This window comes from Dermacentor variabilis, chromosome 1 (assembly GCF_050947875.1).
Source record: "Dermacentor variabilis isolate Ectoservices chromosome 1, ASM5094787v1, whole genome shotgun sequence".
NCBI classification, from domain to species: Eukaryota; Metazoa; Arthropoda; class Arachnida; order Ixodida; family Ixodidae; genus Dermacentor; species Dermacentor variabilis.
The window spans coordinates 261643875-261659932 of NC_134568.1; the positions used below are offsets into that span (position 1 = coordinate 261643875).

Here is a 16058-nt window from a genome sequence, read left to right on the forward strand (position 1 = left end):
CGTTCTATCCTGCTTTTATTTTGTTCTCGTTTTGCTCATCGTCTTGAACTTCCATCTCCTGCCTTCCCCGTGTTTTCCATATTTTTACTGCTGAAACTTTAAAACCTTGACTGAACAAAATTCACAATTTAACGATGTTTTTCACTGCAGGTGCAACTTCGTCATACCGAAGTTTGACTACCACATAGACTCCTGTAAGGGCCATACTTTTTTTTCCATAATTTTGACGAGATGCGGCCCTCACACGGGACTGAACCTTTCGGTCAAAATGGTGCCAATGCAACCAGGCACTACTGCACATTTCTGATCCCCGAATGCACCATTCCATCAAAGGACAATGCGCAGCTCTCACCATCTAGTGAGGGCACGCGGAAGTGTGCAGCACATAAAAATTTGCTGATGCACCTGTGACGCATCGGGGTCATCATCATCATCATCAGCAGCAGCAGCAGTCGCAGCAGCAGCCTGGTTACGCCCACTGCAGGGCAAAGGCCTCTCCCATACTTCTCCAACTACCCCGGTCATGTACTAATTGTGGCCATGTTGTCCCTGCAAACTTCTTAATCTCATCCACCCACCTAACTTTCTGCCGCCCTCTGCTATGCTTCCCATCCCTTGGAATCCATTCTGTAACTCTTAATGACCATCGGTTATCTTCCCTCCTCATTACATGTCCTGCCCATGCCCATTTATTTTTCTTGATTTCAACTAAGATATCATTAACTCGCGTTTGTTCCCTCACCCAATCTGCTCTTTTCTTTTCCCTCAACGTTACACCTACCATTCTTCTTTCCATAGCTCGTTGCGTCGTCCTCAATTTAAGTAGAACCCTTTTTGTAAGCCTCCCAAGTTTCTGCCCCATACGTGAGTACTGGTAAGACACAGCTGTTATAAACTTTTCTCTTGAGGGATAACGGTAACCTGCTGTTCATGATCTGAGAATGCCTGCCAAATGCACCCCAGCCCATTCTTATTCTTCTGACTATTTCAGTCTCATGATTCGGATCCGCGGTCACTACCTGTCCTAAGTAGATGTATTCCCTTACCACTTCCAGTGCCTCACTACCTATCGTAAACTGCTGTTCTCTTCCGAGACTGTTAAACATTACTTTAGTTTTCTGCAGATTAATATTTAGACCCACCCTTCGGCTTTGCCTCTCCAGGTCAGTGAGCATGCATTGCAGTTGGTCCCCTGAGTTAATAAGGTATTCTCCATTAACTCTTATCCCCAATTCTTCCCAATCCAGGTCTCTGAATACCTCCTGTAAACTCGCTGTGAATAGCATTGGAGAGATCGCATCTCCCTGCCTGACGCCTTTCTTTATTGGGATTTTGTTGCTTTCTTTATGGAGGACTACGGTGGCTGTGGAGCCGCTATAGATATCTTTCAGTATTTTTACATACGGCTCGTCTACACCCTGATTCCGCAATGCCTCTATGACTGCTGAGGTTTCGATTGAATCAAACGCTTTCTCGTAATCAATGAAAGCTATATATAAAGGTTGGTTATATTCCGCACATTTTTCTATCACCTGATTGATAGTGTGAATATGGTCTATTGTTGAGTAGTCTTTACAGAATCCTGCTTGGTCCTTTGGTTGACTGAAGTCTAAGGTGTTCCTGATTCTATTTGCAATTACCTTAGTAAATACTTTGTAGGCAACGGACAGTAAGCTGATCGGTCTATAATTTTTTAAGTCTTTGGCATCCCCTTTCTTATGGATTAGGATTATGCTAGCGTTTTTCCAAGATTCCGGTACGCTCGAGGTTATGAGGCATTGCGTATACAGGGTGGCCAGTTTCTCTAGAACAATCTGCCCACCATCCTTCAACAAATCTGCTGTTATCTGATCCTCCCCAGCTTCCTTCCCCCTTTGCATAGCTCCCAAAAACCCGCCGTGGTTGCTCAGTGGCTATGGTGTTGGGCTGCTGAGCACGAGGTCGCAGGATCGAATCCTGGCCACGGCGGCCGCATTTCGATGGGGGCGAAATGCCAAAACACCCGTGTAGTACTTAGATTTAGGTGTACGTTAAAGAACCCCAGGTGGTCGGAATTTCCAGAGTCCTCCACTACGGCGTGCCTCATAATAAGAAAGTGGTTTTGGCACGTAAAGCCCTATAATTAAAAAAAATAATTATTAGCTCCCAAGGCTTTCTTTACTTCTTCCGGCATTACCTGTGGGATTTTGAATTCCTCTAGACTATTCTCTCTTCCATTATCGTCGTGGGTGCCACTGATACTGTATGAATCTCTATAGAACTCCTAAGCCACTTGAACTATCTCAACCATATTAGTAATGATATTGCCGGCTTTGTCTCTTAACGCATATATCTGATTCTTGCCAATTCCTAGTTTCTTCTTCACTGCTTTTAGGCTTCCTCCGTTCCTGAGAGCATATTCAATTCTATCCACATTATACTTCCTTATGTCAGCTGTCTTACGCTTGTTGATTAACTTCGAAAGTTCTGCCAGTTCTATTCTCGCTGTAGGGTTAGAGGCTTTCATACATTGGCATTTCTTGATCAGATCTTTCGTCTCCTGCAATAGCTTAGCATCGGGGTACTGGACGCGATTGCTTCTCTGATAGCTATTTCTTTTTCCGAAGTTTTGGCTGCCAAGTTAGAGGTGCAGCCCTAAAATGGGTGCAGCCCCTACACGAGTCTATACAGTATTTTACTCCAAGGTGCAGCAATGCAAACTAAGCAGCACCGTGTTGTCCAATTTGTGAATACCCTCTCAGTTTCAGGGAGGAATGTCCACTCTAATCCAAGCGTTTTTGCTCATGGTACATGCAGATGCAAAATTAAAATTGTCCAGATGAAGTTTCTTGATTCGATGAGACAACTGGATGACTCAACCATAGAACTGTGATGCAATGGAACTTAAATGGGCCCTACAACTTTCCTTAAGGTCGCCATTTTTGTTCTAGACCTTTTCATAAAATATCAAAGGAGCCAGAGAAATGATGACAAAGCGCACAAACCCATGCTATCAAGTGCAGAAAATTCTGAATACAAGCAAAATGAGAGTTACCCTAGATTAGAAATTTCACGGCTCTGGATGCTATGCTTCACCCTCCTATGACGTAAAACTGTGGCGCCCAATACAGGGATAAAAGTGGCCAAGGAAGTTTTGGAGCAGCTCTGGAAGCAGCAAATTTGGCACTTTGGAGCAGGTTTGAAGCATGAATTGTCCGTTTTGGAGCCGTAAATACGCATTTGGAGCAGATTGGTAAACGTCAATGTGAGTGAAATGCAGACATACGAAGAAAAGGTATTCCTTATTTGACTTTGCAGAACACTATTATGTTACGGCAGGTCAGTTCTGCAGAAGCCCGCAAGGCAAGTAAAATTCATGACAGGGAAAAATTGTCATCCACCTGACTGTAGCATGAAGTTCCAAAGGAATGCCATACAGGTTTCTCAGAAACCAGCATTGAATTACTATTGGATGTGCCAACTAAATGTGGTCAAGAAAAAAATAACCAAAGGCTTTCCATGAACGGTGCCCACTCTATGTTGATAGGCTTGTGTTACTGCTAGTCGAGCTTTTTTTTTTTTTTTGCATTGTGAACACGCAAGTAATATTAAATTTTAATGAACTAACATTTATTACCTTGCTTGTATTCAATAAGGGGTCAATGCAAAGGTCCTACAATACATTGAGAAATGACCGATAACAGTGTATATAACGACCTAAAATAAACAAGAAAAAAGCCTGTGACATTTTTTTTAATCCACGTGACGAGTCCCCGCACCAGTAATATAAGTGGTCTCAGCCATAAATGTTGTAACCGGTGCATTGTGAATTATTACAAATATGCAAACCTGGGCTACAGTCCTGTAACAGTTCGGAAAGCAAACTGCTAGAAGATTGTGCTACTTTGTTTTTGATAGGGACTGAAGATGCGCGCCAAAAACTGCTGATGCGACAAGAAAGAAGCGCGGCCGCTCAATCCCAGTGCCCCTATTTGATGAGGTTTGTGTAAAGATTGATGCAATCTTTGATGCGCAGAAGCATTGTCACAGCCACAGTGGGGTTTTTCTTGTTTTTATTCTTTAATTTGTTTCACAGGCTTTCTTTCCCATTAAGAGAAGTCTTCACGAATCCCAGGTCGTTTTAAATGCCGTTATCAGGTCATTTCTCAACATCATCCACAACTTTTTCACTGACACCTCATAGATTACACAAATTAATAAGTTTAGCTAATTAAACCTATTCAAGCACAATAAATGAGAAATATTCACAGTAGCCACCACAAACAACGCCCATCAATGTACAACGAACGCTGTTCATGTAGTGCCCTCAGGCAATTTCTAATTCTTAAAAAAAGAAAATTATGGAGTTTTATGTGTTAAAACTACAATCTGATTATGAGGCACAGCTGTAAATTTGGGCCACCTGGGATTCTTTAACTTGCACCTAAATCTAAGTACATGACAATGTTCTCAGCAGCGTGCCAAATCACGCGGTGGCGCCTCTGACCAGCATTGCTCTTACCTCGCCATAGAGGAAAAGCTTAGGAGGGACCCCTCAACGCCACGCGTGAAGTAAAAAAACAGCGGAAATTTTACCCTCTCAAATTGCAAGATCGCCGTTTCTGTGTCGTGCCATAATGCCCCAGTCACACTAGCGGCAAAGCGCCTGCGGCAGGAGATTGGTCCTGGGCCGGTTTTTTATTGTTTGCCACGGCGGCAAGCGAGCCGCGAGCGAGGGAAACCAATAAGAGTGGCCCCTAAAGCGACGTATGTGCAGGAAACTGGTGTCATGCAGAAGCACCCGACAGCTTCATTCGTACTAGCGTCTGGTTCAGCTGGGCTACTTGTTTTGCACTATTGTCTGCTTATGTCAGCTCTAGCTCGCACTTGTTTTGGTTAGGTTTGGTCTCGTTTGCGCCTGTTTTTCCACAATGATAAGTCTAAACTGAGACATACCGATGAAAAGGTTGTTGGAAACAGTGCACCATATCCAATACTGAATGAAAACACAGACCCTGAATACAAGGATGCGAAGACGACACCCAGTACCTCATTTTCTTTGTTTTCCTAATGCGCTGACGCCACAACAGAAGGGAGCACACAAACATGATTATGATCAGTGGAAACGACTTCGTCATGTTGATAAGACATTACTCGCATTAAGAATGCAGGACAAAGAACATAAACACAGCGCTGATCTATGAGCAGACGAAGGAAAAAAAATTGGCAGTGGCTTAGCTCAGCTATGCCAGGATATACGTAGCGTAAAGGTACGGTTATGCTTGGTTAATCTCTTGCCTTGCTTGCTAACCTTAGCTTATCTGGCTATGGCCTTGTTTGGCCTTGCAATCCAAATGCCACAGCCTTTCACATACGTCACAAATGTGTCCCAACGGATTGTTCACAAAGTCCAAGAGGAAGAGTGTAGATGCACTAGACCTTTCACCGAGTTTCATAGCATGTTCAGTGCACCGACGAGTCTTGCGATTGTCTGCGACTCTCTTGATCCTGCCGCTGTTGTTGGGAGGCCATAGCACGTCGTTGAGCTTCTTGGTCACGTCTTTTTGCTAGGCGTTCTTCACGTTGCTCCGGTGTCTCGACCGCACGTTTTGCCTTGGCACACTCGTTCTTTCGACGCTCGACGGCCAACTGCCAAGCGACAACCTCGGGGTCTGAAGAATTTAGGTTTTTCCAGTCTTTTGCACCGACTGGCAGCGGCTCGACTCTCCTTAACCTCCCTGTCGAGCGTGCTGCATCAACCGCCTCTCCCGTGCGGCGCCGGCGCATCTGCGAAGACTGTGACGTCACACCTCTGGAACGCGGCGAGAAGCACGTGCTGGCTGTGGCCACGGCGGCGGCGAGGGTGATGCAGCTGTGCCTCTCATGACATCACGCGGCTTTTGCGCATGCACAGTATGGCAGGCGCAGAAGCATGCGAAGCTCGGCTCCAACCCATGTAGTGTAGCTTTACGCTACAAAAGCATGCCATCATGCAGAGTGAAGCAGCAGCAAAGGCCCAGTCTGGCCTCGGCAACTCCATTGCTTAGGTGGCAATCTTAGGTGGCAGAAAAGCAAATCCGCTTCTTTCCCATCCTTCTTTGCAACTCAGCTCCCCTCACCCTCCTTCTCAACGCCTTCAGCATCAACAGTCTCCCCGTGCACTCACCTCCACACCAGTGCCGCCAACCCCGCCAGCCCGGCGCCAGCTTGCTCCTTGAAGTTTCGTTTTCTGCTGTTATCGGGAAGCAAGCGTTGGCCAGCGTGGGCTGTTCTGTGGTCCTCTCTCGCTATGTGCTTGCGCACCCCAATATTTCATGACTTGCACTGTTTGTGCATCGTGCTATGGTGCACGAGTACTTCAAGAACAAGTCTTTCTTTTAATTTGAACAAATTTTCGGGCCCCTTCGAGTTCGAATTACCAAGATTCGACTGTATTATGATTATACTGTCACGTGGTAGTGACAGTGAAGAATGACAGTGGCAAAACTGTGAGTTACAAATTTAACTCTTTATTGGGCGAACTTGTGCCCATAAAAACAAGTAGCTTATTTACACGATTGTAAGTCAACCACTTTTTTTAAATGTGAAAATCTGAAGTGGGGGGGGGGGGGGGGGGTCGACTTACAATCGAAACCGAAACATGGCACCGCCACAACAGTGTGAACAACGGGAGTTACAATGTAGTTACAATTTTATATTTGCTCTATGGCCCTACCTGTAGCTTTTTCCTTGCTTTTTGGAAGGGTTTTCCAATATTTTTGAGAGTTTTACAGTGCACGCAAGACTCATGGGGGGGTGTCGATAGTTGATGGAAGCACCGCTGTTCCATTCGCAGCGGCACCCTTAGAATGGCAGCGCTTGCGGGGAGTATCGGTAGTTAATGGAACAGCAGACACCGCTCACGGGTTTCTCTTTCCCTGTTGCGCTTAGCTTTCTCTATAGTTTGACAAAAGGCATTGGTTTGACGTGTTCCAATTGACTGCCTGCTGCGTGCTACTTCTATGCTTCCTCAGTCGTCATGAGTGCATCAGGCGCACTAATCATTCGGCACTCGTTCACAGCAGCGTTCAAGAGGGCTGCCATCCTTTACGCCGAAGAAACATCACTGCACAGCGGGCCGCAAGTTCGATGTTTCTGAAAGGGTGGTGCGAGAGTGGCGACTGCAGCGAAGCGAAATTTTCACCGTGATGGCAAGTGAGAAATTTCCCACGTGCCTAAGTCTGGATGCTTTCCGGAGCTGTATGCTAAGCTTGCGGCGTACGTCGCTGAAATGCGTGATCGGTCCGTGTCAGTGAAGTGTGACATGGTCATGAAACAAGCCCGGATCTTTGCCTTTGAAGGACCTGCTCCGCCGTGAATACGAGTGGCTGGTGGCATAAGACCGCGAAATTATGAAAACTGGACCTGTCAAAAGAGCCTCCCTGACGGCTGCGTGTGGTTGGGTGCATTCGGCGTGGGCGGCTGTTCCACAAAATGTTGTGGTGTGGTCATTTGCCAAATGCGAAATTTCGCTGGACGATGATGTGCTGTGGGACCGTAGCAACGATGACGATGGCAGCACTAGTGAAGACGAGTAGTCCAGTGACCATGTCAGCTACTAATAAATTTTCGTTATCGAATGCACCCTCAGGTATGCTCTCCTTTTTTTTCCTGTCACGCGATATGGGGGGTCAACTTACATTCGAGTCGACTTACAATCGTATAAATACGGTAACACTCAAGCACAACGATAGCAGCAAACAGAGTCGGTGATCGGCGAAAACCTGATCTGCGGGCGAAGCGCGTTAGCTTTTATTAATGAGTCGCCGAAAGTTCAGGTGTAATTGCTGGTGCCCGCGTGGCTTCCAGAAAGTATTAAACAATTCCCATCATACATACAATCGGATTACAAAAATCGCAAACCATGACAATTGAAACAAACGTGCACAATGCCAAACCAAGCAAAACCAAACAAGCACGAGTGAGAGCTGGCGCGAGCAAGATGATAGTACGAAACGAGCGGTCAGGCGGGTCCGCACGATACCAGTTTCCCATGCGCACGTCACTGATGGGGCTACTCTCACTGTTCGCCACTGTTGCGGCTCGCGTCTTTCATTTCCCGCTCTGCGTTAGCTCTCATTTTTAGTGTGCCGCCGCCGCTTACCGCAGGAACGGGCGCCTAAGAGCTGTGCTTTAAAGGTGCGTTTTTTGCCGCAACAATTATCACCAAGTTGGCACGTCAAAACTTCCAAAACGCCTTGCCCAAATACACTGCTGGCCCAGGCTAAATTCGAGGAGCACAAATGTAAGCATGCCGAAGCTGCAAAAATGACAAGCATTTCGGTACTGCTCAGGCCCCACCGACACAGTGGGAATTGGCATCTCGTGCTGCAATGATATGGGCAATGCTTCACATTACATGAATGCGAACAAAAGTTGAGTCTGTCAAAATTTCCAGACTTTCAATTGAACATATTCTTGATTAGTAGGTTTTTTCTCGGATTCTTTTCCAAAACTTATAGCGGTTCTACTATACTGTATTTACTTTGCACACACAGACTGAAAAGCTGAAGAACACCATCAAAAATGGGTACGATGCAAAATTTGACGTGGAGTGCACACTGCTGACAAGCAGCCAGAACTGAATATGGCCTCCAAAAATTGGGTGGTGTGCACAGCTCAGAGACCATGAGTCAAGATGCACAGGTTTCTCAGTCTTATAGGCAGCCCCTGTGCATCTGCAGCTTCTGCCATGCTTCTGCAAAGCATCTTGTACCATACAAATCATACCACAATGCAGTATATGAGCTGTTTTTTTCTAGTCCTAGTTCGTTTGCGCAACATGCCCTCCTTCACTAATTCTCGCCTCTACGGCCAGCGTACCCTGCTGAGAAGCACGCCTACTGCCTCACTTGTCTGTTGGATTTTCTAGCAGCGGCATTGTAAACAGTATTTCATCTCACACAGCTGCACTATGAGCTATACGCATACTACATTGAGTTCTAAGGTAAGGCAAATGGGCGCCAATAAACATGCCCCTATATCTGCTCCTACAAACTACAAGTACAGTGAAACCTCGTTAAACCGTAGTTGGTCGGAGCTCGGAAAGAGTACGTACTAAACAGTAGTACTGCTTAACCGAAATAGCATGAGATCGCCAACTTATCTGTCAAAAACTGAACTCAGAGAGAGTGTGATGAAAGGGCAATAACATGCAGTACAGTCAACGACTGAATTTTCGGACGCCCAATTTTTCGGACATGCCTGATATTTCGGACGTCTTCGCGGCACCGCCACGAGCCCCATAGAATCAATGTATAAGGACATCTGAAGTTTCGGACGCTCGAACCCCCCGCCGTCCAATTTTCCGGACTTTTTAACCGACGGAAGGTCTTTCGGCTCCTCGCGCAGCGCCCTTGCGAAGGAAATCCACTTGCAGCCGAAGCATATCACCGCTTTGAACCACAACTAGCCGAATCTAGCCGTCACACACTGATTTGGTCTGGCCACGCTGGCTATGTTCATCGCCGCACTTCCGCCTCCGGCAGAGTTTCCGGAGCGGCGCCATTTTGTTTGTTTGCGCAGGCCACGTTTTGGCTAGCGTGGTGTGTGGTTGTGCTGTTGTGTCAAGTCAATGCCTCCTTCACTAGATGCCTGCCGCGTTGTCCGGTAAACTCTGTTCCGTGCCCTCTCCCTTTTCTCGTTTCCGTGAAAAGGCAACGAGCGCCTCTCATGGTGAACCTCTGCAACTTAGATCACGTGACGCAACCTCTGAGATTACCGAGGCATCTGTCACCATCTCGGAGGCCTGCAATAACGCTCGCTAACAGACGCTTGCGCATAAAACGCGCCGGCGGAAGCATTTCAGCCGCCGCTGCCACATCCGCCGGAAGTTGAAAAGGCAACGAGCGCCGCCTCACGGAATTTATGACGAACTAAGAGAACCGCCGCTACAATGGCAGAGCGAGCAACGCGGCGGGCATCTAGTAAAGGAGGCATTGGTCAAGTGTGCTCTGCGACGCTAGGCCTAGGTGCTTCGACGCTCGTCAGCGAACTCCACTGTTCGCAACTTGATTTCGCTTGCCTTCGATGGCGCCCACTCAGTCTTCGTCGTCCTTGCCGATGGCATCGAAGCGCGGAAAGCAGTACCGTCGGACGACGTGATCAACGACCTCCGCTCTGCTGGGGTTTCCATACCCACGGAAATAACTTTTGAACAGTTTGTTGACGCTGACAACGAGCTCGACTTCCGCGCAGAACTGACTGACAAGGAAATAGTCCGTCAGGTTGTGGGGGATTCAGATGACTCCGATGTTGAAAATGAGGAGCCAATGCCTGCACCGCCTACAGCGCCGAGTTGACGCGAGCACTGTTGACTCTTTCATCGGCGTACAGTGCTGACATGACCCTTGCTTAGATCGAGGCGAATATGATCGCATGCAACCAGAACGCCGTCAAAACAACAAGTTCTTCAAGCCACTGCAGCAATAACACCGGCTGCCCGACGATGCACATGTGCATAATAAACCGGCAGTCAGCTGCATACAGAGTTTTTGAAAGTCTCTTTTTATAGCCACTTCACTGATGCTGTGGCAGGGTTTCGGAAGTCTGTTACTTCGCCCTTTACCTCTAGATCTGAGAAAAAAAAGAAAAAGGGTGCGTTTTTTTGCATGCATTCATTTTTTCGGACTGCCTGAATTTTCGGACGTTTTTACGTTCCCTAGAGGGTCCGAAAAATCGGTCATTGACTGTATTTATTCACTTCGCGCAGCAAAAGTGTCGCGATGCCGCAGTGGCCTAGCAGTGACGATGGCCTCAAACTCAAAGCTGTGAGCCAGCTCTCCAGCCAGCACCTTCCTATTGGCAAACACTCGCATGGCAGATTCCTCATTGGCGTTGCATATTCTCCGTGCACGCGCGCGGTAACGCTGCAGAAGTCGCGGGGCGCCTTTTTCATTGCCAGGTGCTGTTCTCGTCACGATGATTGCATTCATGAGGCTGATGTAAGGCACAGCTTCTGCCACTGTCGGGCATGAATCACCCGTGCTGTCACTTTCCGTGTTGCTCTCATCACTGTCATTAGGGGACACTTCGGCAACAACAGAGGCAATGATGGCGATAAGTCGAACCTCGTAGCAGACATCTCTTCGCGGTCGCAGCAGCGCTGCCGAGACACATCCCATTCCTAATGTCACACACCATAGTCAACGATAGATCCCTGTCGAGTGCCAGTGCAGACTTCTTTGGGTCACGTTCGATAGCACAAACGATGTCCAATTTTTCTTCTATGCTGAGCACCTGGCGTTTTTTTATTCGAGCTTTGGCATGACGCGAGTCCTAGGTTGCACGACACCACAACACTCTCTGGCACGGCGCCGCAATGATGTTGATGTGGCTTCATGCATAAACACACAGGGCGCTTGGAGGCTGTTGTTCTGATCTCTATGGCTTGTTGTTCTGCCAAGCCGCCCGACGGGGACGACACACTGGCATGATTGTGTGACGAAGAGTGGAAACATGAGCAAACACTACCTGTTAACCGATACGCATGCAATGAGCTGGTATGGTTTATGCGGATACAAAACGCATTATGTTCAATGGCCGCTGAGTCGGGGATTTGACTTTACTACGTTAAAACGAAACTACTGTTTACGCGGATACGGTTTATTGAGGTTTTACTGTAGTGTCCCGAGTTTTATGAGAACCAAAAAGGCAGAACTGAGTACATGCTGCAAGTAGGTAAGCCAGCAGTATCTCACCCTGGCTGCCATATGGCGGGTGATGCTGGGAAGGAGGTGAAGGCCCCTGCTGCTGTGGTGTGCCTGGGCCACTGGGTGGCGAAGACACCGGAGGTGGCGAGGAATGCTGTTGCTGCTGCTGTTGGGGTTGCTGCTGTGGCTGCTGTGCCTGGTTGGAATGCTGCGCCTGGTGTTGTGCCGCATGTGGCGCTGGGTGGGGTACTGGGTGTTGCGATGGGTGCTGGCCAAGATGCTGACTTTGGGCCTGAGAGGCGTGTGGCTGGCTTGGGTGCTGACCTGGGTGTGGCTGGCCAGGATGTGGCTGCTGCTGACCAGGGTGTTGGCTGGGATGTGGACCTGGGTGCTGTCCTGGGTGTTGGCTGGGGTGTTGGCCGGGATGCTGGACAGGATGCTGACTGGGGTGCTGAACTGGATGTTGGACAGGGTGTTGGCCAGGATGCTGCTGACTGGGATGCTGGCCAGGATGCTGGCCAGGATGCTGACCAGGATGCTGGCCAGGATGCTGACCAGGGTGCTGCCCTGGATGCTGACCCTGGTGTTGCCCACCGTGTTGTGATGGATGCTGTTGTGCAGCCTGCATCTAAGGAAGAGCAACATCCCAATTCTTTTGCAAACCCTGGTAGACTGAACACTCTAATGGGAGGTAGCTACTTAAGCAATTTGTGGGCAGTTATTGATCAACTTGTTTGTTAGCCTGGCTTTATACAGCTTTCAAAGAACAAAAAACATTTTAGGAAAAATTTTAAGGCCTGGTTGACGGTATTCAAGGGCCTAACATAATGCTTGATGTGGCAGTTTTGAACAAAATTTCAAGTTTCATTGCCATGTCTCAATTGCAGAATTAAATTCTTATTGCATAAAGCAAAGCAAGAACAGGTTTGCAAGATTTCTACTACTGCACTAAACCAAAATAATTCATCCCATAAATTGTACTGCAATTACAGTGGACTCTCTTTAAAGGGAACCTGAAGGGACCAGGGAAATTGGTTCCGTTTATCAGGAGTTCCATTTACTGAAAGACAGAGTTGAATACATTTGCATGAATACAAAACCAACCATGAGAATGATGTTCCGTTTAAAGGGGCCCTGAACCATCCCTTGGGCTTGGTGAAATAACATGGTCCGTGGGGTAGCACACACTGCGGTGAACATTTCAGCCAAGTTTTGCTGTTGTACGCAGTGAGTGGAGCTCGCAAGTGGATTGCAATGTCGCCTTTCCCTCAAATGCCCTTTGTTCAATGGAAGTTCCCGTCCTCACTCTCTTGTAGACGCACTATTTCGTCATTCCCTTAGATGGCTGCTACTGGCCGACAGCTGACATCAAGCTGCGGTCGTTTACATAGATACCGCGGCCGCTGTGGGGTGCCGCTATGAGTCCACTGGCTAAGTGCACTGCGGCTTGCAGAGGACAACTGCGTTTGGCTGATGTTTAGCGCGCAGTAGGCACCAAAGGCACAAGTCGTGGCACCTATGTTAACATCAAAAATGAAATTTGAACTGTTCACCACGGTGACATTTAGAAGGCAGAGCATTGTGGGCACACCCCACTTCGTCATAGCCTTCGCAGTGCAAGGCATTGAAGAAGGAATGGGAGCACAGTGAAGGCCATGTTTGTCTCAGTAACTCCGCTTCTGCTGAACGCATTGAAGTACTTCTTGCAGCAAAGTATTTCTGAAATAGCCTATTTTCACTTCAAATGCCTTCCTCCACTTCGATAAAAAGTGCTTGAGCGCCCCTTTAAGTGATTTCCATTTATAGAGATTCCACTGTAATTGAAGCAACAGTCCACCTTGCAAGATTTTGTGCTAGCGACCTCATGAGGGTTTTCTATAGCCATTAATAAATGTGCGGCTTGATGTTAAATGACCAGTCTATATATGCCTTAACCCTTAAGTGCCCTGCCTGCATATACTCGTCTGGCTGCGAAGCACACTTCTGCCCATGCCCAAGATAATTCGCAAATGTGAAACATCCAGAAATTCAACTCTGAACAATGAAGAGATGTAAAAACTTGTGAACCCTGATTCGGAGGATATTGATGTTGATTCCAAGTTGTGAAAAAACAATGACAGTGACAAAGAGGCCATGCTGCCTGAGGGATACTGATTATCCCAATTAAAATCATTACTTAGCAAAAGCCAATTTCTGTTTGAATTTTCAGATTTTCAAATTTGTAAAAAGTTCAGCAACATATCGCCAACAAATGACATTTGATTTTCGAGCTTGCTGATGAGTACTTAGAAATTGAATTTGTTGCACTACACAAAAACACCCTGCACCCAAAGGGTTAAAAGCTTGCCCTAGTGGTGCCATGTGCCAACTTTTTGCCAAGATTCTTGTATAGAGTTGCCGACCAATAATTTGGAAATGTTTGATTATTTGGACGGCTCCTTGGCCCCACCATGGACCCCATGGCCCTAACGTTTAGGGACCAACGAAATTTTGAACAACTAACAGTGTGCCATGCATTAATTTGGACTCCAACTGCATGGTTATTGGCTATGTCTCTGCACCGTCTCTTTGAAACGTATAGCGAAGCCTAGTCATCTATAGTGGTCACCACTGTGCCCAAACTGCTGAGCAAGCTGAGCCACTAATCACAAAGGCTGCATTTGTGATTTCAGGGTGTCTACCAAGTTGACATTACCAAATTCCCCCGAGTTTTCCAGGTTTTCCCTGAATGCCTTTGCAAAATTCATGAGTGACATAGAACTTTGTTTTATGTCAAGACGGGCTGACAAGCATGTTAAAAAAAGAAAAAAAGAACGACTTAATCCAGTTTGAATACCAAGGAGTAATCACATGTGAGATTCTCTCTCCGCAGCCGAAAAGTCAACCTCAACTGTCCCGATGCACTCTCAGCCCGCTCACGACGCCTCACTGTTGCATTTCACTGCTTTAAAGAGTTTATCTTGGTTTGGATGAGCGACACCTGCACCTTGCTGTCAGCCAATATTTTGTTTTTTGAGCTCAAGCTCCTTCAAAGAAGTGGTGGCACACCTCCTTTTCCATTCATTCCTCAATTCGTCCTTTGTGTTCTCGCCCTCCTTCCGCCATGCGTTCGCCCTGCGGACCATGTGAAGCATCCTCTTGGTTTGTTGTACCGTCAATGTACAATTTTCCGGACTACCTAGGGGCCACGAAAATGTCAGAAAAAAATCAATGCATGTCTTTTACTGCCCTTAAGGGTTAAAATTGCCACAGGCACATCCGAAAAAGCTCTGAAGGCCTGCCAGTACACTTATTAGGCATATCGGTGCTCGTACTGCGACAGGAGATGCGTGTGCACGCATGTATAATTAGGGAATACATACTGTATCCCGTGACAATTGCCCCTTCACATGCTTGCCAAGCTTCACCACAATACTTCATGTATGCTTCATTACATAATGTCATTGTATTGAGGCAAAGTTGACTTTCGGGAACCGGCATTATGCAATATGTCGTGCTTTCAGAGCTTCGAAGCCAACCGCGAAGATTACAAAGGCGGAGTCGGTGCCATTGGTGACTGTGGCGAATTGAATTACTGAAAAACATGGCACCGAAAAGCAAGAAGTTCAATAGCAAACGTCGAAGCAGCTAGGCCTAGCGTTGCCAAAGTGGTGGCTATGCATGGAGGAAGGAAAATACGAAGAGGGAGCGTCACGTGACAATTTGGAAGCCTAGGCATAAAAAATTTAGAGCAATGGGATGATGGGAAATAGGCCCTCACATGGTTGGCAAGCGGCAGCTTTAGTCAACTCGCTTTGGTTGAGTCTGTTGCAGGGGTTTTGGACTATGCGCACATAGTTGGTGTGGCAAACGCACACCGAGGTTGAGTGAAGGAATTCAAGTGTGTGAAGCAGTCGAGTTATGTCAGTGAGGTAACGTACTGAACCACCACGCGGTTCGCCGCTTAGAAGGAAACTACTGTTTAAGTGGGTACAGTTTAATGAGCTTTTACTGTAATGTCATTCGCAGACGATGGCCATTGCGATGTGTTGGAAGACTACAAGGCATGGAAATACAGTCTAACCCGGATATATCGAATTCGACGGGGATCGGAAAATAGTTCGATATAGCGAAAATTCGATATGCAGATATAGGCCAAAAAAGCACTCGCGATCATAAAAAATTGTGGCTTACTGATTGGAACAGCCGCGAATCACATAGCATGTGCACACAATATGACAGCGCTTTATTTCACGGAAAAAAAAAATCACTAATTTTGGGCTGCTTTTTCCTCTGGGAAATGAAGTTTAAAACACAAGTCTCAATCTTCTCGAGACTGTCCAGGTGCGAGAGCCCAGTGCCTTCCATTTCGCCGCAACAGCACCGAATCAGGCTGAACGCTGACGCCAG

At 47.1% G+C, this 16058-nt stretch overlaps 1 protein-coding gene across 1 annotated transcript in view; it reads right to left on the reverse strand.

Annotated features, from left to right (window-relative positions):
* The window catches only part of LOC142563734 (uncharacterized), a 71297-nt gene that overhangs the window by 22692 nt on the left and 32547 nt on the right, over positions 1-16058 (reverse strand). Inside the window, exon 7 of the mRNA XM_075674334.1 lies at positions 11718-12297. Coding sequence (XP_075530449.1) covers positions 11718-12297 — 580 coding nt within the window. The remainder of the gene's footprint in view (positions 1-11717; positions 12298-16058) is intronic.